We start from the raw sequence: 25,834 nt of genomic DNA, 5'->3' as shown, positions 1-25,834 counted from the left end.
CTGCTACACATACAGCATATTCAGGTCTGTCTACTCCTACACTGAGTTCCATGAGAGGACAGAGGCCTCCACCTAGTCAGAGCTCATCCCACGATCGAGGTCTAATGGCTTTAGTGAAGGCCCACCCTGAATACAGCTGAGAAGCTTCTACCTACTAATGACCTCTGTCGTGTGCTTTGAGATCCAAGGATGAGAAGCGCTATGTGAGAGCGAGGTATCACATGACTTTTTTCTACCTAGCTTTTTATCCACACATCAGCTGTACTGTGAGAGACAGCTTTTTAAGTGCCAGATCATAGGTATCAAAAGCGTAACCGTCATGCCTCACAGAACCCTGTCATAAATCACTGTGCTTTATAGGTATGGAAACTGGGTTAGTTTATCTTCAGCTGAAAGCTGGTAACAGCCAGAAATTATTTTGAGAATTCCACCTGGAGCAGACCAGTGCAGTAGAAAACCGAATGGACCTGTGCAGCAGTCTCTCCCCACCACTAGTAATACCCAGTGACACTTTCACAGACTTGAGCTGCAACCCTACTGCCTGCGCGTGCAGCTAATTGCAGACTTAAGCAGAACTAGACAGAAATTCATTAATTCAAGCACAATGTATATTGGTGAAAGTATCATGCAACTTTATTCCATGAAGACTAGTCTCATTCAGTTACTTTCTCCACCACCCATTTTCTCTTTTATTTTTGCATTATGACTTTTTCTATTTGAAGTTGATTGCTTTCCAGGTACAAACAGGTATGTTTCCTGCCTGCTGCATTTAGGGCACACATTTCTTTAATTGGTGTAGAAGCTCCCCAAACAGTACCGTGACATTTTACCTCAAAAATGCACAAGCCGAATGAGTTTATCAAGTTATGCTGTGCAAAAAGCTGTGCCAGGTCTTTTGAAAGGACAGCCAATACCTGCAAGCACAAAGCGACAGGGTCGGGCCTCAAATGCAAAAGCATTCAAAGCAGACAACTGCAACATGGCTGCAAGAGCAAACAAGGTGGGAGACTTTTTTCAGCTAGACTTAAAAACAAAAAAAACACCTTTAAATCAAAGCAAAATGTTTGATGATGATTTCAAAGAACACACTTATTGGGAGGAGGCAGAGACAGATGGACCTGGCCCTGTTCCCTATTAGAGAACAGCTGAGCACTTGGAGAGCTACATGTTTTTAGTTTTCCATCCTGATGACTTCAGTAGTCAATGTTATGAAGTGTGATGTGGGAGGCAGCTGTAGTGCAGAGATGGTACAGCCTGAAGGATGGAAGACGGCTTTAGCATTATGCATGTGCTATGACAGATATTGTCCCCCCTTTCTACAAAACTAAGCGCCCCCCAATCAATTCAGGATAGTCACCCATATTCACCATTCTCCCAAAAGCTTTGTCCTTCACTAGCCTCCTTCATAGCCGCCTCCCCCCAAGACTCCCTTCTTTCTGGAAGCTTTTCAGTGTCAGCGACACTCCGCTGGCTCTTGGGGAGGTGGCTTTGCTGCAGCAGGGCAGTGAAGCCTCCTTCCTTCCCAGGAGCTAGTTGAGCAACTCCCCAAGAGGGGAGCCGCCGGCCAACTCTGCTCATGGGGAGGTGGCTTTGCTGTGGCAGCACAGCCACCTCCCCATGAGTTGGGCCACCAGCCACTGCTGACCCAGATCCTAGGAAGGAGGCCGGCAGCCCTGCTCCTGGGGAGCTTTTTCTGCAGGCTCTGCATAAAGCATGTAACTGTGTAATCACTGAGGTTTTCAGCAGTTACACTGTCACCTATTTAACCGAGTTTAACATCCCTAGTAAGTGGTAAAACTCTTCAGCATAACTAATAGCGTAATTTAGGCTGATAATGAACCAGCAGATGTTTCCAGCAAGAACTCTGAGCATGGGTCGATCTTCATAAAAGGGGAATAAAGGCTGGTAGAGGGGACCCAAACAACAATTAGCTCCCTGCAAACTCCTTTAGCCACCCAGAACCATCCTTTAATAGAAAACAAAACCACTGTTTTATAAAGTTACTCTTTATTTAAAATTTTAATCTGTCCCGTTCTCTACTCCTGCCCCCGCTTCAAACAATTCTTGAAACATTAGCACTCGCACATGACAGCTTTTGATGCACTTTGCTGTGTCTGCAGCAAGGCAGTGCAAACGATTGTCTCTGCAAAATGATCCACAAGAAAAGCCAAGAAGGGCCTGGCCACATGAAGATTGATACCTGGAATCTCCTTCAGAAGTGCACTCTAAGAAAGTTCTATTTACTGCTGGTGGCTTTAAATACATCAGAAGGGCAGGAGAGAAAGTTCCCTTTCAAAGGATATTTATTCAAGCTGAGAGCCAAGCTTTGTTGCCAGTTTTCTCAGAATAGACGTGGACTATAAGACTCCTCAGGGTCCACAATGCCTATGAGCAAGGCAAGAATTTAGCTTTTGGACTAGGAAGATTGGGCGGTTAATCCATCAGCTCTGGAGCTGCACTGTTACCCCAACACTTGCCACGAACAGGAAAAACACAGCCAGTTCCGGCTGGATTTCAGTGCCATGGAAAATAAACACCAGTCTTTTCTCCTGGGCTGTCTCATGCTCGTTTCTGTGCTCGCTCATCCTGTTAAGACAGAGAAAGTGACTGTAGATACTCCACGCCTCAGTCATGGGACTGTAAACAAGCTATATCCAACAGGCATCAGTACAGCGGAATTTGACACATTTTCTTTCCCTTCTCAATTACTTCTCTGACACTCCTAACAGTCCAGAACTGGCTACCAAACCCATCTGTTTTGCTGGACATCAATCTCTTGACTCTAAGTTTTAGGACTCTCCACAAAAGTGCTAGAGCAGGAGCTACCCTTCCCCTACCCTCAAATCAGTTACAATGTGAGACTGCTCTTATGCTTAACCGATTTTATTTTCATCTTATCTAATGGAGGGTCAGCAAATGCAACCATTTTCCTTGGATGATCAAAACACAGCCACGCAATTTACAAATTCTGATCTGGCAGAGGGTTCAGTCTCTGCATATGGATATTCTGTCTTCCTCCCCCCAGCCCTCAAACCCCCCAGAGAAAATCAACAGGTCTGCAGTAAGATAAGTAGTGCCTGCTGTGCTTTTAACACAGGGTCCCTCTCTCCTCTATGGCTCCACCTTACATATGAGCATTCTATCATGGGGGATGGTACAATTCTGATGTTGTATTCAGGGAACGTAGCATCTCAGCAGTTTAGACTCTGAACACTCGCGGATGTTAAGTCTGCTGTGTGCGGCAGCTGAATTTCACACTGCAGCTCTAGTGGTGTGGTTACCTTAACAGTTTTCTGAAGCTTGGACAGTGCCTCCTCATACTGCTGCAACAGGGGCTTTAAGTATTCGCTCTTCACCAGCTGCTTCTCTAGTTCTGGGGAGCCAGCATCCCTCAGCATCTTCAAAAACTTCCATTCCTGTGCCGCAAACAGACACAGGAAATTAAGGGGAGAAGGAGAGTCAGGGAAGTGGGTGCTGCTCCCTGTATCTTTTCATCACAATTGTCAGACCATGAGCCTGCGAAGCGAGCGAGTCTGGAAGGCTCCATCTAGCTGGGAAACTGCTAGTGAATAACTAAATGTAAGTTCAATTCTGAGAACACTTAACTTTCATGCTTAAAACCTGGGCTTGTATTCTCCCCAAAGACCTGAAGAACTCACATATGAAGCCTGGAATGTAACACAGTTTTTAAGTTAGCAGGAACCCTGGGTTCAATTTCAGTACTGGATGTGGAAACTTAGACATATTGCTTTCCCCTGTGTGACACTGAAGGCATATCTAAGAATTCTTACTCAATACAGACAACCAAGGACATTTCCATAACCAATGAAGAGAGCATATAAGTAGTCTATGGAAAACATATGAGTGTGTTGTACAGACACCACTGAAGGGGCAGGTCCCAGGCACAGAATTGAACTGCAGGTCAACTGTGACTACAGGGAGGGAAATTAACTAACCCCTCCCTCCTCACCACTTTGCAGTGCTTCGCGTCAGAACTGCTGCTACCGTGAGGACGTACCTGCACTCTCAAAAGCATGGTGAATGCTAACCCCGCCTTTCCAGCTCGAGCTGTTCTTCCAACTCTGAAATCAGATAAAGGAGGCCAGCCTCAACATCAATGTAGCTGTCCCGCTGCAGCACTTGCCTTCCCACCGTGCCCCAGCATGTCACACCATCGAGTTCTTAAAACCCGAAGAGGACTATTCAGTTTATGCCCATCAGAAATGTAAAAATGTGGATAAAAACATAACAATGTAGCTGTTAAAAATCCTAGCGCTTACAGGCTCTGCAGCATACAACTTAAATAATCTTTGTACTGCAGAGCTCCCAGCGAAGCCGCCTCCACAGAAGCAGGAGCTAGCAACCCCTGTTCTTAGGGAGGAGGCTTCGCTCCAGCAATAAAGCCACTTCCCTTGGAGGGAGATCAGCAGGGGCTGCTGCCAGCCCTGCTCCCAGGGAGTCAGCGTGTAACCTGTGGTGGGGGAAGAGGGGAGCTCAGGGCCGGCCCACAACATTTTGGCACCTGAGGTGGGAAGTTCAAATGATGCCCCCTCACTTGGGCCAAAACTTTGAAAAGTCTCAATTCTGCCTCCTTCCTGGTCTACTCCTCCTTCTCTGCGCATCTAGGGCAGATAGAACACGTATGCACCAGCAGCAGACACAATTTTCTACACTCTGGGTTCTAGTGGCACCCGCCCCCCCACACAGTCTTGCACCTGAGGCAGCCACCTCCGTTTGCCTCATGGTAAGGCCGGCCCTGGGGAAGCTGGCTGAACTTGCCACAGACAGTGGAGCAATCCCCTGCCCGGGGTGGGCAGGCAACTGATCCAGCCACTACTAGTTAACTGGAACCAGTAAGCCTCACCTGGTAAGGGTGAGGTTAACTGGTTAACATTTTACATCCCTAATGTCTAGAGTGTAAGCAGGGTTGTGCAGAAACACAAAAGATTAACATGTCAGGGCTGAATCTCTAGAAGTGCTCACCCTACAGCCCACATTGATTTCATCTAGAGTTGGGGCCTTTGGCCATCAGTATTTGCAACCATCCGGGGTAATACCCACTTCTCCTATAAATCAGGCCTGGTAATAGAAGCATCCCTACTTTATACTGGCCTCATGTGATTACAAAGGCTCTAAAGGTTTAAGTTTGATCAAACAACTGCTTTCATATTAAGCTAACAGATCTATTGCAATGGAATTAAAATAACTTTTCATGCCTCATAATTTGTATACATGGAAAGAATGCTTAAATATCTAAAAAGTTAGATCCAGATTTAAACCTCTCTCTTTTGAATTCAGTTCTCTGTATCTCTCATCCACTCACCGGTGAATGTAAGTCCTGATGAACTGAGGGGCATCATAGTTTATCACACACTTCACTCCTTTAATGTCAATCCCTCGAGCAGTTGCGTCTGTGCTGATCAACCTGTTTTATACGTTTTAAAGAAAAAACAAACTAGTTGCGTTCATTTCCAGGTCTGTTGCGTTGCGTAAAGCAATTGCTCAACGACACTGCAAGTTTTGATAACTGGATATTGAGCAGTTCCCAATATGTCTCTCTCTCACCAACTAACCAAACAATACAGAGTGCTGGGTCTTTAGAGCATAAGATTGCACCATGAATCACATCAAAGATATATTAGCTGTCCTAGCTGTATTAGATACCTGCAGGGAAAATCCATTCCAGCCATCTGATATGTACTTTTGGAGGTTTCTTTACTATTGAAATAAACCTTGACACCATTGGCGTGCCCAGGTTTGGTAGACACAAAGGCATTAGCAGCACTACATGTGGAATTTTTAGCCAGGTGACTCCTATCAAGTGGGAGCTAAATGAACACTAACCATATTGAAAATGCACCCTAGTGTTCATACTCAAAGCATTCAAGATAGAACATCTGAACAGTCAGTGCAAAGTGTGGTTTGCATAAAAAATGAATTGTCCAGTGGCACCTTAGAGACTAACTAGTATCATGAGCTGATGAAATGGGTTTTACCTATGAAAGATGAGCTTATGATACTATATATTTTTGTTAGTTTCTAAGGTGCCACGGGACTACACACTGTTTTTAAAAGTTACAGACTAACATGGCTACCCTTCAGACTTTTTTGCACAAAAAATAATCATTTTAATATGGTTTACCCTTTCATGAAAAGTTCTCACGGACTCTTATCAAGCTGTAAGTACTCAGTGCCCTCATCAGTATTAAAAGGAAGCACTAGAAGGGTAAGTGATATACCCCACGTCAGAGCCAATCAATGAGAGCTGGGAATAAAAATCTAGATAGCCAACATAGCAGGTTCTTGCTGTTAGATTACATTACTTCTGTTCAACATGGCGCCTGTACTAAAGTGACATCCATTTTCTATTATATGCCAATAAACACCTGATCTGCAGAAAGACTCAGATTTTCAGAATTACATGTGCAATTTGTGCATTCACTGCACTGCACATAAGACAAATGGAGCTAGATTCTAAGTGGCTATCTGCACAAACAAGTAGCTCAGCTGTACAAAAAACTGCAGTAAATATACACACACAAATGAATCAACATCTGCACAATTTACACTATGGCTATAGTGCAGAGTGCAGCTGAGTCATTGTAGTGCTACTAGGGCAGATGCTCTAGACTGATAGGAGAGGCATTTCCACTCAGAATTTTTTCAGCCCCTACAAGCAGTGGTAGCTACATCAGCAGAAGTTCTCCCATCAGAGTAACACAGTCTAAATCAGTGCTTATGTCAGTTACTCACATTGTGCAGGGTGGGTGCTTGCTCACATCCCTGAACAACATATTTTACACAGACAAACTGTTGTGTGTATATAGCTTATACTTCCCACTGAGTTCACATGTTGGATTTTGTAAGCTGATGAGTTGGTTTCATTACATTTATGTTTCTATCACTACACAAAGTAGCATGGGCCAGGATTAAACCACAAACTCTCACACATGCACACACTCATCTAAGACACTCACAACTGTATCTTCCCCTGCTCAAACTCCTTCAGGGTCCTCTGTCTTTCACTTGGCGTCAGCCAGGAAGAGAACTCAGCTACTTTCACTCCACCGAAGGCTTGAATCAGTAAGAACAACCTATTTGGAAATGGGTGAGGGGATAAAACAGAACCATGAATTGACTCAATTGATTCAGAGAGGCTCACCTGGTAAAAGAGGTTCACCAATCAATGAACTCACCTGTGGGAAGCCTGCTTGGAGTTGGTAAAACACAGCACCCGGGTGAATTTCATTCTCAGCATGAAATACAAGAGGAACAAAGGCTTCGAATTCAGGTTACATGGTATATAATATTGCTGCAGGGGACAGAGAAGAAACAGTCTATTCTAAAAATGCTGCTTCTCACATGGACTTTTCTCCCAAACCTATTTGTCTGGACTTCTAACTTTGTACAATATTTCCTCAAATCCATCCAGTATTATAGACAACTGATAGCGCCGTCTCCGTTGGGATAAGTCATGCAGGGAAGGTAGCATGGTCTCATGGATACTCCACGGGATTGAGGTAGGAGACCTGTGTTCCAGTCTTGTCTCTGACACTGATGCATGGTGCAGCCCCAGGCAAAATAAAGCTGCCTCAATTTCCCGATCTCTAAAAGATAATGGTGGGTATTTGCCTTTGCTACCTACTTTGTGTCTACATCTGGAACGTGTGATTATATATTACTTCTATTATTGCACCCCGTGTGTTGGTGGGTTTCTTCTTCGTCTTTTGAGGGAGTATGTATGTAAAAAAGCCCCGTTCTGAGCGGAGAGACACGTGGAGATCCCTCAACAGATACACGTATGTAGAGCTACATAAGTAGGACCTATCTGCTCCCTTAAGCGTTTCTCCTCCCAATCCTCAATAATGCAAGATTGCGAGGGGAAGAAATGGGTTATATTCAAGGGATAAAATTAAGGGAAAACATAACCATATTTCCAGAAGTAGATCAAGCTGCTTTGGGTCTTGTGTTCTACAGATATAATCTATTCAAGCTCCTTCCGTCATGGAAAGCTGCCCAGCAAGGCACCTTCTGTGGCTATAAGAGGATAAATGACCGTACCGAAAGCCCCTCAGGCAAGGAGTATTTCTTCTCAGCATCCTGTTCTGTGTCTGTCCCAGCTGCGATGGCTTGTTTCTCAGAGTAGACAGATGTGAAGAGGCGAGGCTGGTACAAGCCCAGCTGCTGCAGTTTCTCTGGATTCCGAGTCAGTGTGGCGGAGAACAGCAACTTCTGCAGTGGTATCTGGGGACAGCAGGTGCTGAAACAAACAGAGCACAGGTACTGAGCATCAGGGCAGCTGGAAGAAATGTCACATTCACTCCTCCCCTCTATTGTAAAAACAGCCAAGGTGGGTCAAGTCCATCTATCCTAGTAGTCTGTCTGCCCACAGTGACCAATGTCAAGTGATCACTCCTCTGTCGCCCATTCCCATCCTCTGATAAACAAAGGCTCGGGATACCATCCCTACCCATCCTGGCTAAGAATCATCAATAAGCCTACGCTCCATGAACTTATCTAGTTCTTGTTTGAATCTTTTATAGTCTTGACCATTCACAATATCCTCTGGCAAGGAGTTCCATAGGTTGGCTGCATTGTGTGAATAAATACTTCCTTTTGTTTCTTTTTAAACCTGCTTCAATTAATTATATTGTGGGCCCCTAGCTCTTACGTTATGAAAAGGAGTAAATAAAACTTCCTTATTCAGTTTCTCCACACCAGTTATAATGTTATAGACCTCTACCACATCCCCCCTTAGTCATCTCATTTCCCAGCCGAATAGGCCCAATCTTCTTAAACTCTCCTCACATGGCAGCCCTTCCATATCCCTAGTGGTTTTTGCTGCCCTTTTCTGAATCTTTTCCAATTCTAATATTTTTTTTGAGATGAGGTGACCACATTTGCACACAGAACTCGAAAGGTATGTGTGCATCATGGACTTGTCCAGAAGTAATATGATATTTTCCGTTTTAATTTCTATCCCTTTAATGATTCCCAACATTCTGTTCACTACCATCATCTGAAAATCTTGAAGTAATTAACTCTTCCTGGAAGTCTCTTCCTGACCCAAACCCCTTTCTGAAAGTCACTTTGCAACCTCCTGCCTCTTTGAGCTTGCTTATATAGATGAAGCTATAATTAGTTCAAAGCAGTTAATATCAACTAAAAAACCCCATGTAAACTCCCCTTCTTCCCACAGTCCATATACCAGTTTCACAAAGGACCAGGCAAACTTCGTGTTCTCACCTTGCTCCTAACCCCTACCGCCAACAGGAGAAAATTGGTGGAGGTGTTATTGTTTTAACCCCGTTCTGGGCAAGTAATGTGCCTGTATGAATTCTGTGAAAGGACTGCTCAGATGTGTTTCAGCCAACATTTGGTCAATCTCTTCATAGGGGAGCTGTGATAGTTATGGTGTTCAAAATATAGCATTTGGTCCTTAAAAGTTCTGTGCTTTTTTGCTTATTTAATGCCACCCCAATCTGGCTGGGGAAAGGAAAAAAGTCGATCAACTTGGTAAAGTTTACTTCAAAAAGCATGGATCAATTCCTAGCATCAACTCTTTGCCACCTGCATTTTCAAGCCATTGAAAAACATCAGACTTGATTAGTGGCATGTTTTCTAACAAAATGAATGTTAAAGTGTATGCAGTACTCCACATTCAAATGGAGTGGATAATAAAACACCAAGAATGAACAGAAGGATGATCTGGAATCTCTCTCTGTAGTTTGGATTCAGCAGAGGGCATTTTGCAAGTTACCTGGCTGCTGTTATGGATCCCGGTTCCGTCCTCTGGAAAAGCATGTTGGGGCCAGAGTTCTCTTCGGCTCGGAACACGGCTTTTACTACTTGATGCAACCAGTTCTGGTGCATGTCATCTATCATACGATCAGCTTCATCTATAATCTGCACCCAGATAGAAACAGCCTTGCTGTTAGGTTCTTTTAGGTGCTGTAGCTTTCCTTCTACATACATTAAAACTCACTCTTTTTAACAGGCAGCAGATAATATAATATAATGGAGATATACTAATCTCCTAGAACTGGAAGGGACCTTGAGAGGTCATTGAGTCCAGTCCCCTGCATTCACAGCAGGACCAAGTACCCAGGGCCGTCCTTAGGCATACACAGAGTACGCAGTTGCGTAGGACACCACAGTAGTTCTGGGGCACCATTCTGCCAAGAGAAACGGGAAGCAGTGAGCAGGCAACAGCAGGACTGCTGGGTCCTAGAGAGAGCTAAATGCACTGCCTGCAGCACAGTTCGAGGGAAGGGATTGGCAGCTGGGGGTCTCTGGGAAGGGGAGGAAATAGGGGCGGGGGAAGGAACTTACCTGTGTGACTCTCTCCCCTAGCGTAAGGTGAGGCAGGCTGGCTGGGCACCTCTGTGGCTGTATCCTTTCTTCTCCCCTCCCCCCCATGGAACACCCACCCTTCCCCCTCCTTCATGGAGCACCCCTCTTTCCCCCCTTCCCTCCGGCAGGGCTGGGTTGGGTGAGGTGCTAGGGGGGAGTTGGGTGAGATGCTGGAGGGGAGGAGAGGGGAGGGGCTGGTTGCGTGCTGACCGGGGTAGGGGCGGACTGGCCCAGTGGGCTGTCTGCCAAAGGGCTGGCTGGCAGCAGATATGCGGGGCGCTGGTACACTGCAGTCAGAGCCCGGCATCGGCACTATAAATAACCCGGTGCCAGCCAGGGCACTGTGTGGGGCCGAGAGAGCGCCTGCGTGGCGTGTTTAAACATCATGGAACAGTTGAGAGGGGAGACACCCCATCATCTTCCCTCTCAGCTGGTTTGCGCTCCCTCGGCCCTGCCCCAGTCAGCATGCAACCAGCCCCTTCCCTCCCCTCCTCTACAGCACCTCACCCAACCCCCAGCATGCGGATGCTGCTGCCGGTTCCGGTAGGGTTACCAAGTAGACCCCCCCCCCCAAAAACAAACAAACTGGACGCTTGATCATGGGTGGGCAGGAAGCAAAGCTGGGGGGGCGAAGCAGGGGGGCTGGCTAGGGAAAATCAGGAGGGGAAATGGGGGAGAACTGGCCTGCTGGGAAGGCAGGAGGTGGGGGGCTGAGGGCACAGGGTTTGGTGCGTGTTGTTAGGGTTGCAGGGCTGGAGTCAGGGCAGAGATATGGGGGACTCTTGGTAAGGGGGAGGGGTTAAGATGTGTGGGCAGGGGGCTGGAAGGTTTGTGAGGGCACCTCAAGGCAGAAGGTGACAGAGTGAGGGCAGGGGGTGGGTTCAGGGCACAGGGTCTGATGGGAGGGCTCAGGGTAGGGAGGTGGGGGAGCAGGAGTCAGGGCAGGAGATGGAGGGGGCAGAACTCAGGAGGGAGCTGGAAGAGATTACAGGGCTTACAAGGGTGACAGTGCTGGGCTGACAACTCCTCCCGGGGGGACAGAGCTTCGCTTTCCTGGGACTCTCAGAGCCCTCCCCCCTCCTCGCAGGATGGGATCGCGGAGGTAAGTTGCTGGGGTGCAACAGCCCCTGCTGCTCAGGCAGCTCACACGCCAGCTGTGTGGGGAGGGGGAGTGCAGTTGCACGCTTCCCAGAGGTGCTGCAGGATTGCCAGGAACTGGTCCCAGCTGCCCCTGTTCCCTGCCTAGACCCCCCACAAGTACCCTGTCCTCTGCCCCCACCAACACTGTTAGAAGCACTCAGCACCACCCCGTCCCTGGACCCAGCACCCTGCCAGCTGTGCCAGCATCCTTGGGACTGACCGCATTAGTGAGGCTTGGGGGGATGGTGGTTGTTTTTTTTTTTGCATCTCACTTGTGTGGCCCCAACTGACTTTTCTCTGCGTCAGTGACCCCTGGCTCAAAACAGGTTCCCTGCCCTGCTCATATATAAAGACAATATTAAAACCTTTTGAGTTTGACATCATATTTTATTTACAAATGAAGCCTGGCCAACAAGCCCCCAATTGGGACCAAACCCCATCTCACTGCAGCATCATAACACTCGTGCACCACCTGACCCCAAATCAGAGCCTAACACACATGAGAACCCCCTGTCCTGAGCCTCTTACATCCCCAAACTCCTGCACCCCCACATCCCCAGTCTTCTACCACAACACTCCTGCACCATCCACACATCACAAATCTGTGTCCAGAGTCCATCATACTCACAACCTCCTTGCCCTGAGCCCCACACACATCCAATCTAAGCTCCTGCACCCTCACATCCACAAGCCCGTGGCTTGCTCAGCACCCCAACCTTCCACCTGAGCCCAACACTCCCCAGGCTGGAGCCACCTACCCGAGCCAGAGTCCCCTTCTCCTGCATCCAAATTCCCTCCCAGAGCTTGCACCTCTCACCTCTTCCCACACACAAATCCCTCATTCCCACCCCACAGCCTGCACCTCCTCACTCAAGCAAGTGAGAGTGTATAATGGCTGGGGATAGCAAGATGGAGAGGAGGGCAACAGAGAGGATGGGGCCTCAAAAGGGTGAGGAACATGATTTTAACATATTGGTGGGTTCCTTTTTTTTTTTTGCTCGACAAACCTAGGCATGGGGCACCAGTTTAATAATCCTGCGCAAGGCACCATAAATCCTAAGGATGACCCTGCAAGTTCCATCCCCGACAGATTTGCCCCAGATCCCTAAATGGCCCCCTCAAGGATTGAACTCACAATCCTGAGTTTAACAGGCCAGTGCTCAAACCACTGAGCTATCCCTCCCCCAAGATATTTTTGCTTGGGATAAACAAATGATAGAAAGGAGCATGCGAGTAGATGTGCGTGCACACAATCCTTGTGTAAACACATACATTGCTAATCAGCCAAACTATTTAACTAATTCAAATTGAGCACAGTTTCAATTGAGCACAACAAATTCAATTGAGCACAGTTTTAAGATGAAAGCTAAATCTTACATTCGGGTCCTTGCAGAGGTATCTAAATACCAAATTCATAGGTTCCAAAGGTGGAAGGAACCATTATCATCTAGCCTGACCTCAGGTAAATAACAAAAAAGTTCTTCATAATAATTCCTAGATCTTATCTTTTGCAAAAAGAACTAGTCTTGTTTTATGGCCAAACTCGAGGGGCACTTTTAGTCCCAAATGATACATAGATTTAGTTGCACTTAAATCCATTGGCAAATACACTCCATGTGGCTTTAAATAACATAAGGGATATCGGATCTCCCACACCCTGAATAAATAAAACATTAAATAAGCCTAGCCCTAGTGCATGCTCTGATATGCTGCTCATTTACTGTAAATTTGGTAACGTACTGTGAAATCTTGGTGTTGATAGTTGAAGTTAGACCCTTTAAGTTTTATTTTTGTAGATTTTTTTCCTTTCTAGGTGTTTACATAAAATGCCTTCTCTGGAGGTAAACATTAGGATTAGATGAGACCAATAATCTGAACAGCATGGTAATTCCTATACACAGCTGTGTATACGCACTAAGCGTACTAAAAGATGGAGAATAAGAATTATAGAGTGTCTTGTGACAGTCAACTCCATAGATCCAATTGTTTTAACTCACCAGAAAGCGAAGTTGTCTCAAGCTAAATCCTGGAGTCTGATCGATGTGATCCACCAGTCGTCCAGGTGTGGCCACAATGATATCAGCCAGACTGCAGTAACCCATCTCTCTGAAAAGACAAGTGTCCTGTCACCAAGCTGCTCTCTGCTGTGCACAGTAGGGTGAGATCAATTTAACACATTCCCGTGACCAAAAAATACCTGGGTTGCTTTTCTTTCCTGTCTCACTTTTTTAATTGAAGAAGTTGTTTATATTAAAGAATGTGTCTGTATGAAACTTGCTTTGCTCTGGAGAGCTGAGATGGAAACTCAGTTATTTCAGACAGATTAGGAGAATGCCTCACTGCTAAACAATTGGAAATGATCTGCTGTGCGATGCTTTTTTAGCCAGTGTTATAATGTGAGCTGCAGGCTACAACCTCTAAGGATACGAATGGTTAAGCAGATGACTGGTAAGCCTCACCCTTTCCTGGTTAGCTGGTAGGGGCTGGCGCAGCTCCCTGCCTGCTGCAGGTAGGGAGTTGCTCCAGCCCCACAGGGCCCACAACAGGCATGGGCTGCTCTGGCCAGCAAGCCAGAACAGCCTCTGTCCATGTTGGGTCCAGCTCCCCCACCATAGACAGGGGCTGCTCTAGCCAGTTTGCAAGAGCAGCCCTCGTCTACAGCGGGGGATACTCCAGCCTTCCTGCCCCTCTTTAATCAGTTAACAATAATGTTTAACTAGTTAACCGATTAAATGGTATTTTACATCTCTAATCACCATTGCCCCAATCCTGGATTCACTTAAAACAAATGTTATCTATGTTGGAGAACCTAACTGCAAAGATAAGAGGACAGACCTGAAACACAGTCCAAATAAACAGCAAACCTATAAAATAGCAAGTGGACAACAAAACAGTTTCCTGAGGCATTGGTTAGAGACCCGTCTGAAGGAAACAGATCTTATCAAATCAGACAAGAGCAGAAAGCACTAAGTGCTAAGGACCCACATAAGGAGGGACATCTTCCACTCCTCTGATTTCATGACCAATTTGATTTCTGAAGGTGCAACTGACAGACATAGCCACTTCTTTCCCTACCCGAGTACACAGCTGAGCCCAAAGACAGGCCACTATTGCACAAGTAGCAGATTGTACTCAAAGTCACAGACACTGTGTTTCTACCCTATTAAAGTCAACAGAACTTTAGAAATCATAGCTATTACCAGATAATGCTGCTCCAAGGAACTTTGGGCAAGCAGAGATTAACCAATATCCAATATGAACCTCTCACCCTAACCTGTGATGCAACAGCCTACAGTTTGACCTCGACAAGCACAGAGATAAGGGATTGTGACATTTGAGCTGTAAAACATTATCCAAAAGAATATTTAACCTACGTTCTTTGGACAAGAGTCTCCTGCTCCTTCGCGAAAGATTTCTGCCCAGTAACCAAAACAACCTTCAGACCTGTCCCATCAGTGTAGATGTTGAATACTTTACTCACCTGCAGGGAGGAAATGGGATTTGTTAGCTACTTTGACAGCTGTTTATGATGATGCTTTCTGTTATGTTAGTCAGCATCAAACCCACGGTCATTCTTGAACCTTCTTCACATGGTACATCTCATGTGTGTTTGGGCAATGACTTAAGTTCAGCTCAGAGCAAGGGAGGAAAAAAAGTCTCTTACCTGCTGTGCCAGTTCTTTGGTAGGCAAAACTGCCAGGGCTCGCACCTGGCAAACCACTCGTTCTAACAGAGCCTGCCAAAACAAAAACCAAATAAGCACTTGAAAACTAAGGAAGTCTCTGAGCCCTATCTGTGGCATCCCAATAATCCCCCAACACTTATTAATTCATTTATTCCCCTCCAGCTTCCCCAACTCCTCACATTATGTCCATTGGTAATGAAAGCCAAATGGGGAACTGAATTTAATGGGAGCTGTATCCAGGCAACTTTGAAGGTCCAAGTCTCAGTGCTTTTGTTGGGGTTTCTTTCTGACTTTGACCTACCTCAGCAGGCTTCCATTTTACACCCCTGGTGACAAAGAAAGGCAGTTGTGGCTCTTTCTGTTACACCTTGGCTGAACTCACCTGTACCACTGGGATGACAAAAGACAGTGTTTTACCACTGCCCGTCGGAGCCGAGACACAGATATCGCTGGGCTGATATCCTCCTCTCCCTACCAAAAAGCCACTGGATACACTCTCTAGAATAGCAGGAATAACCTCACCCTGGACTGAACAAAAGGAAAATGGGGTTCAGTACAAAGCAAAGCCAAAGTCTATCCTTCAAATGCTATTAAAAACCATACAATGCCAATTTTTTGCTGTGTCTTGGAAAGCCTTGTGTTCTCCCTGCTATTAAAGTTAGATTTTTTTGGTGCAAATACAGGACATCTAGGGTTCAAAAGAGTTCTTCACTGCTTAAGGGGAATCCCAATTCATTCTGGAGAAGCTATTTCACATCCTTTGATCAGGGTCTTTTTTAACTGGCTATAAGTGAAAGATTAGATCAATGTATATTGCTTTGGAAAGTGAGCCCTGACTAGATCTAGGCAGTGATTATGGGGTTTCCCTATACACGTAATTCAGCTGTCCCTAAAGTTGAACTCAGCACCACTTTATAGCTCACTATTTATTTTTTCTTGTTTGAGTATGTATCAAGACGATGAAAGTGTGAACAGCATGACCGTGACAGGTGTTTAACAAGAATAACCATTTAGCTATTTAGAATATTTTAAAATCTTCTTTTCACTAGGAGACAGCACAGAGTCTGTTCCTTCAAGGCTGTAAGGGCTGTTGGTTATGGTCTGTCTAAACAGATAGTTCTTGTTTCCATCTGGAGCTAGTCCGACAAGGGGTTAAATCAGGCCTGGGTACAATACAGCCCAGGGGCTGCCCCCCCGGCTTGCCCCACAGAGAAATGTGACTGCAGGGCTGCGTTTCCGTTTTGAAACTGGAGGGAAGGGGGAAGTTTTAGGACTTGCCTCATCCCCAGCTCATTCCCATTGGACGGTTTCTGGCAGAATCCGGCCAATGGGAGCTGCTTGTTGGAATAACAGGCAGCTAAGAAGAACCCCATCGCTGCTCCTCAGCTCAGTTATTCATGAAGCACATGGCCAAGCAGGCAGGCTGGGAAACATTTTAAGTCTGCAGGCAGCCAGACCTGTTTGGCAGCTGACAAGTGAGTCTCTTGGCCACAGCCTGCTTCTGGCACCCCAGCCCTTTCCTGCCTCGACTCTCTGCCTGCTCCCTACCCCCCACTCAACATACCCAAACCCTCTGTCCCTAGGGCTGCCAGATATTTTCACAAAAAATCCCGAACATGTGGGGAAAAAAATTGGGTGAGCTAATTCCCTAACCCTAACACACGCTTCCCCCGCCAGACGCAGCAGGGGAAAAATGTCCCTGCCGGCCTTCCATCCGAGAAAAACAGAACATACTGGACATTTTACATGTCTGGTATTTTCTGTTTTTTTTTACTGGACAGAAGATGCAATTACCGGACTGTCCGGGTGAAAACCAGACACTTAGCAAATCTATCTGTCCCTCTCTTACACCCATACCCCCTCCCAGATCTACCCTAGGTCACATCCCAAACCTTAGCACTCCAGTTCTCTATCCTTGGTAACAACCGCCTACTTCATCCCAACTCCCTCGCAGACTCCAGTCTCCCTCCTGCACCCCAATCCCTTACCCCAAGCTCCCCTCTGCACTCAACCTCCATCCTAGACCCCGTACCTCCTCCATTAATATAATGAAGAGTGTGGCCCTGGACCGCTTTCCAAAATCTTGGAGTGGCCCCCCCGTCAACAATTATTGCCCACCCCTGGGTTAAATGCTGCCAAATCATGTCAACTTCAGTAAGAGCTGATGGTGCCTAGTTCCTTGTAGTACTGGTCCTTGAGGATAAAGTTACATATGAAGCAAGAACAAATTAGCTACGATAAAAGCTTTGACTGCAGCCTGTGACTTCTCTCCCACATCCTTCAGGAGCTCTAGTTTATTAGCCAACTTTGTACTGAATATCCACTAATAAGTTATTTACAAACCTCTTCTTCAAAGAAAATCATATCCTGACAATGGGAGGCTGAGCCATGTCATGTGTTAGTTTTATATTACATCTTTTGATGAAGAAAAGCTATTTACAGGGACAGTAAACTATTGAACTTACTTCCTGCCAATGAGTACTATAAATTGAAGACAGGGAATTCTGGACCTCAAAGTATAAGAGTCCATGATTGAAGTAAGGAGAGTAATTGAGGATAGTATACTAGCAATTCATTAAACGCTGCTACATGTCTTAGCACATCAAAATATTAAATAGTTAAATAATTTAAATCAGAAAAGATCTGAGCTAGATCTGAAGTTCTTTGATGGTCTGCTGATAAAGACTAAGACCTGATAACTAATTGCATTTGTGATTTGGATTTAAGTTTTTAAAAGTGAAAGGTTAAGGCAATAACACATTGTAATAATTCTATATTTGTTTTAATTTCTTAGTCTTAATCAAATCAATAATGTGCAATATGCATGCTAGCAACAAGACCTTCTAGTGTTGATTTTACAGAGGTTTATCCCTATCTGGCCTATGTCATAGCCTCTACATATACACTGTAATAGCTCAGCTCCACCTGATGTCCAAGTATTAAATAGCAAGTTTTTTCTAAGATGAATCAGTCTATGACACAAATAGGTACCTAATTCTTCTCTCCAGCTATCTTTGGTAATGCAGATGACTGATTCCTAAGTAATCACTATACATTTTGTTTTAAATTAATGTAATGTCAACACATCCACATCACACTGGTTAAAGCATGAGTTCCCAAACTGGGGGAGCGTGAAGAAATTCCAGGGGGGTGCAAGGCGACCCAGCCTTCCCTCCCCCATTAAGTTTTGCTGCCTCAGTCAGTTCCTTTTTTTTTTTGGTTTAACAAGTTTTGCTGCTTTGGGGGGGAGGGGGGGAGTGGGAGGGGGGCGTGATGCCAAAAAGTTTGGGAACCACAGGGTTAAAGTATCATAGTCTTATCAGCTTTTGAGACATTTTGGAATTGTTTTTATTCAAAAAACCCACTCATTACCAGTATTCCCCGGAGTTCTGATTTTCTAACATGTTCTTTATGTCATACCTACACACATACACAACACGAGCAGTTTTAGTGATGGAGAACTTAGCTGATTAAAAAAAAGAATACAAAAAAGGTACCTGGGAAAAAAGACTCTATTCCATTTATTTGCAGCTTCTTCAACAGTTTGGGATGAATTCCTGGGACTTCCTGGATTGGAACTAAGTTATCTTTTATGTGTTTATGGACCAGCTTGGGTTGAGCAAGCCACTGTGGTAAGATAGGCTGAACCTAGAAACAAAAAACTGAATGAATCCTGAAAGAGATTCTCAGCAGCTGGTCTGAAGCTGATGTTCCTTTAATCCATTGTAAAAAGTTAGTGTAACAAAAAGCAGTAACTAATTAGTATCCAGTATTTTAAAAATAATTATCATTGTGGCAATATTTTATGTATTTGGACTAATCGTTTTCTATAGAAAATATTATCCTCTGAACATACTGTCCCAAAGTAACATACACAAGCAGCATGTTACAGCCATGAATATAAGCCAAATTGTTCATCTCTGCACTTCAACAATTAAAAATTTAGTATCTGCATAAAGAGTGTTCAGGATTAGGACCTTATTCACTGACCACACCATTAAAAATGAGAAACAGTAAAATGCTTGTAGAGCAAACTGAAGTCAAAAGGCTGTCAACCATGTATTATATACATCAAGATTACATTAATCACTGTTTTAAGTTTATCAAGATGACTGTCTAGTCAATGAGTTGTGTTTGTACGACTTATTTGAAATATTTTATCCTTTATAGGAAACAAGAAGTTATTTAGAAAAGTTAGTAAGCCATGTATTAATGAAATTACTTCTACCATAAAGCTTAACGATGCTATATATAAAGCAGTGGTCTCCAACGTGGTGCCTGTGGGCGCCATGGCGCCCGCTGGGCCATTTATGTGCGCCCACAGAGCAATCTGGGCTGGCCCCGCAGCAGGTGCCAGCCCCGGACGGCCCCTGCCCGGGGTCACAGCACATGCCAATTCCGGCCCCGGGCACGCCTGGGGTCGCGGCACATACCGGTGCCAGCCCCGCGGCAGTCTCTGCCCAGGGTTGCGGCACGTGCCAGTGCCGACCTTGGGTGTGCGGCGCATGCTTGGCCCCGCTCCCAGGCACCCAGCAGCCCCAAAACGTTGCGGATCACTGATATAAAGCATTTTAGAGAATGCCTTCTCTCACCAAATAGCACAATCAGATAAAAATTCCTTGCCAATTGGTTACCTTTTGAACTGATTTTCTGTCATACCCTCCAAGAACCAACAAACTAGAGGGTGGCAATGTTGCTTCTTCATTCAGAATAGGTATGCTTGCTTCCTTCTTTGTGCTCTGAGTCTCTTTAACTTCTTCACTACTTTCTTTCTTGGTATTTTCAGCTCTATTTGTTTCCACTTCTGTTGGTATGTCCCTCTCCTCCTCCTTCACAGTTTGGTTTCTCTTCAAATTACTTTTATTTTCCTGTTGTCTACTGTTTTCTTTAAGTTCTGAAATTTTGGAAGGATTAAAATGCTAATAAGAAGACAGTCGGGCAGATAAATGGAAGTATTTTTATCAATTAGGGTTTCTAGGACCTAAAAATCCACCTACATTCTCATCCTTCTTTCCAATCCTAAGTGTGAAAAGCTTACCACTGATTTAATAGTGTCAAAAGGGCAGCTAAAGCTGCATTTCAACCTTATGTAGCTCCCTTACCCTGAAACACCAATTTTCAGGCTCTAGTTGTAAACTAGACCCAGAAGTTAGGAATTTTGCGCTTCTAAAATAAAATAAAAATTGGACATTCAATTTTAACTATTAAATCTTAATCTTTCAGGAATCAATCATTAAAAAAGGGATAGAGAATAAGACAGAGAATATATTACTACTTCTATATAAAAGCAATGGTATGCCCACATCTTGAATACCACGTACACATGTGGTCAACTCAACTCATCTAGAAAAGATATATTGGCATTGGAAAAGGTTCAGAAAAAGGCAAGAAAAATGATTACCAGTTTGGAATGGGCCCCATATGAAGAGTGATTAAAAAGACTTGGACTTTTCATCTTAGAAAAGAGGAGACTAAGGGGGGATATGATAGAGGTCTATAAAATCATGACTGGTGTGGAAAAAGTGAATAAGGAAAAGTTATTTACTTAATCCCACAATATAAGAACTAGGGGTCACCAAATTAAATGAATAGGCAGCAGGTTTAAAACAAAAAGGACTTTTTCCTCACTTAGCGCACAGTCAACCTGTGGAACTCCTTGCCAGAGGATGTGGTGAAGACTAGGACTTTTAACAGGGGTTCAAAAAAGAGCTAGGTAGATTCATGGAGGTTAGATTTGTCAACGGCTACTAGCCAGGATGGGCAGGAATGGTGTCCCAGCCTCTGTTAGTCTGGAAATGGGTGACAGGACAGGGATCACATGAAGACCACCTGTTGTGTTCCCTTCCTCTGAAGCATCTGGTATTGGCCACTGTAGCAGACAGAATACTGGGCTAGATGGACCTTTTATCTGATCCAGTGTGGCCCTTCTTACGTTCTTAGATTTGCTTTTACCCGTTTCAATTTTCTTTTGAGACATACTTGTTTTTTTTCCATTTTCTTTCTTTCTTTTCTTTGCTGGAATGTGCCCATTGACTGCCTCACCAAGTAGGCCAGAATCTGACCCTCGTGAAGGCTTCTCAAAATCACTACTAATTTGGTGGATCTTCCTCAGCTTCTTTTCCCCTTCTCCAGGGGAACCCTCATCACTGTGTCCTCTCTTCCTTTTCTTTGTTTCTCTCTGTGATTTATGGTTATACTCAGATTCAGAGTCTCTGTGTCTGAGCTTCTGATCGAGTTCATCTTCTGTCTTCTTTTGTTTTAATTCATCAGAAGACAAAAGCACTTGCTGCTGCTTTTTCAGTTGCCTGGCTCTAGCTTGTTCACGCAGACGTTCTAACAGGACCTGTGATCGGTCCTCAGCATCCTCCTCCTCATCACCAAGGTATCTGAATGTTTCATAAAGAAAATGCTTTAAACATATCACAGTGGCATAGTGGGCACCACAACAAGGCTGGAAGCACCCTTTTCACACCATTATTGTCAAAGAAATGGCAACAAAATCCAATTACACAGTTTACTAGAACTAGATACTGTAGTGAGGCACAGCAATCTAATCCAGTGGCTCTCAACCTTTCCAGACTCCTGTAACACTTTCAGGAGTCTGATTTGTCTTGAATACCCCCATGTTTCACCACACTTAAAAACTACTTTTTTGCAAAATCAGATATAAAAATACAAAAGTGTCACAGCACACTGTCACCAAAAAATGTATTTTCCTAGCTTTACCATATAATTGTAAAATATTCATCTGAATAGGAGTGATATACTTACATGCCAGTATATAGTATATAGAGCAGTACACCCACATTTTTATTTGTACTAACTTCACTAGTGCTTTATCTAGATGAGCTGATGTACCCCCTGAAAGACCTCTATCTACTGCCAAGGGTTCATATAACTGTGGTTAAGAACCACTGATTTTGTCTACATCTTGGGCAGGCTAGCTCAGCTGTTTAATGTGATGCTGTCACAGGATGGCAGCCTGTTTTCTTTTTGGGGGTCCTGGAGCTGGATTCAATGACCTTCTGAGGTCTCTTCTAATCCTCAGATTCTATGATCTTTGTGGCCAATTAAAGAATATTTCCTTCTGTATTCGTGTATTAATCAAAGTAAAACCAGCACGTAAAAGCGAGTCTGTTGATTGCATAAAGGCTCCAGCACCGAAAACAACACGGACTCGTTAGCTGAGAGGAGCCATGGCACTAAGGGAGACTGGGGATCGTGGGGGTGGAGGGGTTGCCAACTGATTTGGATGTTTGGGTGGGGATAGCAATGGAGCCCCCCCATCTTCACTCCCCCATGCCCCATAGACACCCCTATACACACACCCCATAGACACCCCTATACACACACATCCCTACACACCCCCCCATAGACACCCCTATACACACCCCTATACACACACCCCATAGATACACCCCTATACACACACCCCTATACACACACCCCATAGATACACCCCTATACACACACACCCCTACACACACCCCCCATAGACACCCCTATACACACCCCTATACACACACCCCCTATACACACCCCATAGACACCCCTATACACACACCCCCTATACACACCCCATAGACACCCCTATACACACCCCTATACACACACCCCCTATACACACCCCATAGACACCCCTATACACACACCCCCTATACACACCCCATAGACACCCCTATACACACCCCTATACACCCCCCCTATACACACCCCATAGACACCCCTATACACACCCCTACACACACCCCTACACCTCTACACACCCCTATACACACCCCACACCCCGAGGCCCGGCGCGCGCAGCCCCCACCTGTTGACGAGGAAGAGCGCCATGGCCCCGCGCCTCCACTTCCGGGGCTGGGCACCCTCGCGCGCACACGCGGGTCGCGCGCAGCTGACGTCACCCGGCGCACTTGTAACGCGCAGACCGAGGCGGGAGTCCGCATTCGCCCAGCGCCCCCTACCGGCCGCGCGGGCTGGCCCCGCCCCCACCCCCAGGGGCCGTTTAACGAACTCCAGGGGCTGGCCCCTTAACGCCCCTCCCCCTCCCTCCCGGCCTGCCCCCCCCCAGCACCACTGGCCTCAGGGGCCAACCCCCCCCAGCACCACTGGCCTCAGGGGCTAACCCCCCCCCAGCACCACTGGCCTCAGGGGCCAACCCCCCCCCCAGCACCACTGGCCCCAGGGGCCAACCCCCCCCCCCAGCACCACTGGCCTCAGGGGCCAACCCCCCCCCCAGCACCACTGGCCCCAGGGGCCAACCCCCCCCCAGCACCACTGGCCTCAGGGGCCAACCCCCCCCCCAGCACCACTGGCCTCAGGGGCCAACCCCCCCCCCCAGCACCACTGGCCTCAGGGGCCAACCCCCCCCCCAGCACCACTGGCCCCAGGGGCCAACCCCCCCCCCCAGCACCACTGGCCTCAGGGGCTAACCCCCCCCCAGCACCACTGGCCTCAGGGGCCAACCCCCCCCCCCAGCACCACTGGCCTCAGGGGCTAACCCCCCCCCCAGCACCACTGGCCTCAGGGGCCGCCCCCCCCCAGCTCCACTGGACCCAGGGGCCAACCCCCCCCTCAGCACCACTGGCCCCAGAGGCTAACCCCCCCCTCAGCACCACTGGCCCCAGAGGCTAACCCCCCCCCAGCACCACTGGCCCCAGAGGCTAACCCCCCCCAGCACCACTGGCCTCAGGGGCTAACCCCCCCCCAGCACCACTGGCCCCAGAGGCTAACCCCCCCCCAGCACCACTGGCCTCAGGGGCTAACCCCCCCCTCAGCACCACTGGCCCCAGAGGCTAACCCCCCCCCAGCACCACTGGCCTCAGGGGCTAACCCCCCCCCAGCACCACTGGCCCCAGAGGCTAACCCCCCCCCAGCACCACTGGCCTCAGGGGCTAACCCCCCCCCAGCACCACTGGCCCCAGAGGCTAACCCCCCCGCCAGCACCACTGGCCTCAGGGGCTAACCCCCCCCAGCACCACTGGCCTCAGGGGCCGCCCCCCCCCCCAGCTCCACTGGACCCAGGGGCCAACCCCCCCCCAGCACCACTGGCCCCAGAGGCTAACCCCCCCCCAGCACCACTGGCCTCAGGGGCTAACCCCCCCCAGCTCCACTGGCCTCAGGGGCCGCCCCCCCCCCAGCTCCACTGGACCCAGGGGCCAACCCCCCCCCCAGCACCACTGGCCTCAGGGGATAACCCCCCCCAGCACCACTGGCCTCAGGGCCCCCCCCAGCACCACTGGCCTCAGGGCCCCCCCCCAGCACCACTGGCCCCAGGGGCTAACCCCCCCCAGCACCACTGGCCCCAGGGGCTAACCCCCCCCAGCACCACTGGCCCCAGAGGCTAACCCCCCCCAGCACCACTGGCTTCAGGGGCTAACCCCCCCCCAGCACCACTGGCCTCAGGGGCCGCCCCCCCCCAGCTCCACTGGACCCAGGGGCCAACCCCCCCCCCAGCACCACTGGCCTCAGGGGATAACCCCCCCCAGCACCACTGGCCTCAGGGCCCCCCCCCAGCACCACTGGCCCCAGAGGCTAACCCCCCCCAGCACCACTGGCCCCAGGGGCTAACCCCCCCCAGCACCACTGGCCCCAGGGGCTAACCCCCCCCAGCACCACTGGCCTCAGGGGCCGCCCCCCCAGCACCACTGGCCTCAGGGGCTAACCCCCCCCCCCCAGCACCACTGGCCCCAGAGGCCGCCCCCCCCAGCACCACTGGCCTCAGGGGCCGCCCCCCCCCAGCACCACTGGCCTCAGGGCCCCCCCCCCAGCACCACTGGCCTCAGGGGATAACCCCCCCCAGCACCACTGGCCTCAGGGCCCCCCCCCCAGCACCACTGGCCCCAGGGGCTAACCCCCCCCCCAGCACCACTGGCCCCAGAGGCTAACCCCCCCCAGCACCACTGGCCCCAGGGGCTAACCCCCCCCCCCAGCACCACTGGCCCCAGGGGCTAACCCCCGCCAGCACCACTGGCCCCAGGGGATAACCCCCCCCCCAGCACCACTGGCCTCAGGGGCTAACCCCCCCCCCCAGCACCACTGGCCCCAGAGGCCGCCCCCCCCCAGCACCACTGGCCCCAGGGGCTAACCCCCCCCAGCACCACTGGCCTCAGGGGCCGCCCCCCCCCAGCACCACTGGCCCCAGGGGCTAACCCCCCCCAGCACCACTGGCCTCAGGGGCCGCCCCCCCAGCACCACTGGCCCCAAGGGCTAACCCCCCCCAGCACCACTGGCCTCAGGGGATAACCCCCCCCAGCACCACTGGCCTCAGGGGCCGCCCCCCCAGCACCACTGGCCCCAGAGGCTAACCCCCCCCCAGCACCACTGGCCCCAGGGGATAATCCCCCCCCAGCACCACTGGCCTCAGGGGCTAACCCCCCTCAGCACCATTGGCCTCAGGGGCCGCCCCCCCAGCACCACTGGCCCCAGGGGCTAACCCCCCCCAGCACCACTGGCCTCAGGGGCTACCCCCCCAGCACCACTGCCCCCAGGGGCTAATCCCCCCCAGCACCACTGGCCCCAGGGGCTAACCCCTCCCCCCAGCACCACTGGCCTCAGGGGCCACCCCCCCCCCCAGCACCATTGGCCTCAGGGGCTAACCCCGCCCCCCAGCACCACTGGCCCCAGGGGATAACCCCCCCCCAGCACCACTGG

At 48.3% G+C, this 25,834-nt stretch overlaps 1 protein-coding gene across 6 annotated transcripts; it reads right to left on the bottom strand.

Moving 5' to 3' along the window:
* Positions 1 to 609: 609 nt before the first annotated feature.
* Positions 610 to 23,124, bottom strand: DDX51 (DEAD-box helicase 51). Of its 6 annotated transcripts, none has more exons than XM_075897945.1 (16): positions 22,992 to 23,124; positions 21,008 to 21,564; positions 19,813 to 20,072; positions 18,676 to 18,826; positions 15,561 to 15,706; positions 15,158 to 15,229; positions 14,868 to 14,974; positions 13,491 to 13,599; positions 9,761 to 9,906; positions 8,062 to 8,260; positions 7,197 to 7,312; positions 6,978 to 7,094; positions 5,324 to 5,425; positions 4,019 to 4,082; positions 3,282 to 3,416; positions 610 to 2,586 (listed from the first exon to the last, which is right to left on the bottom strand). In XM_075897945.1, exons 1-16 carry the CDS (start codon positions 23,012 to 23,014, stop codon positions 2,560 to 2,562), a joined length of 2,331 nt encoding a protein of 776 aa, XP_075754060.1. In that variant the 5' UTR covers positions 23,015 to 23,124; the 3' UTR covers positions 610 to 2,559. The 6 variants fall into 6 exon arrangements, 5 of the variants coding, with proteins under 5 accessions (XP_075754060.1, XP_075754061.1, XP_006130306.2 ...); XM_075897946.1 differs by having other exon boundaries at positions 21,080 to 21,564; XM_006130244.3 differs by having other exon boundaries at positions 21,131 to 21,564.
* Positions 23,125 to 25,834: the final 2,710 nt, after the last annotated feature.

The sequence above is a fragment of the Pelodiscus sinensis genome, chromosome 15 (genome assembly GCF_049634645.1).
Source record: "Pelodiscus sinensis isolate JC-2024 chromosome 15, ASM4963464v1, whole genome shotgun sequence".
In the NCBI taxonomy this organism is placed as follows: domain Eukaryota; kingdom Metazoa; phylum Chordata; order Testudines; family Trionychidae; genus Pelodiscus; species Pelodiscus sinensis.
The sequence above is the reverse complement of the archived record's forward strand: the minus strand, read 5'-3'. Positions and strand labels throughout refer to the sequence as shown.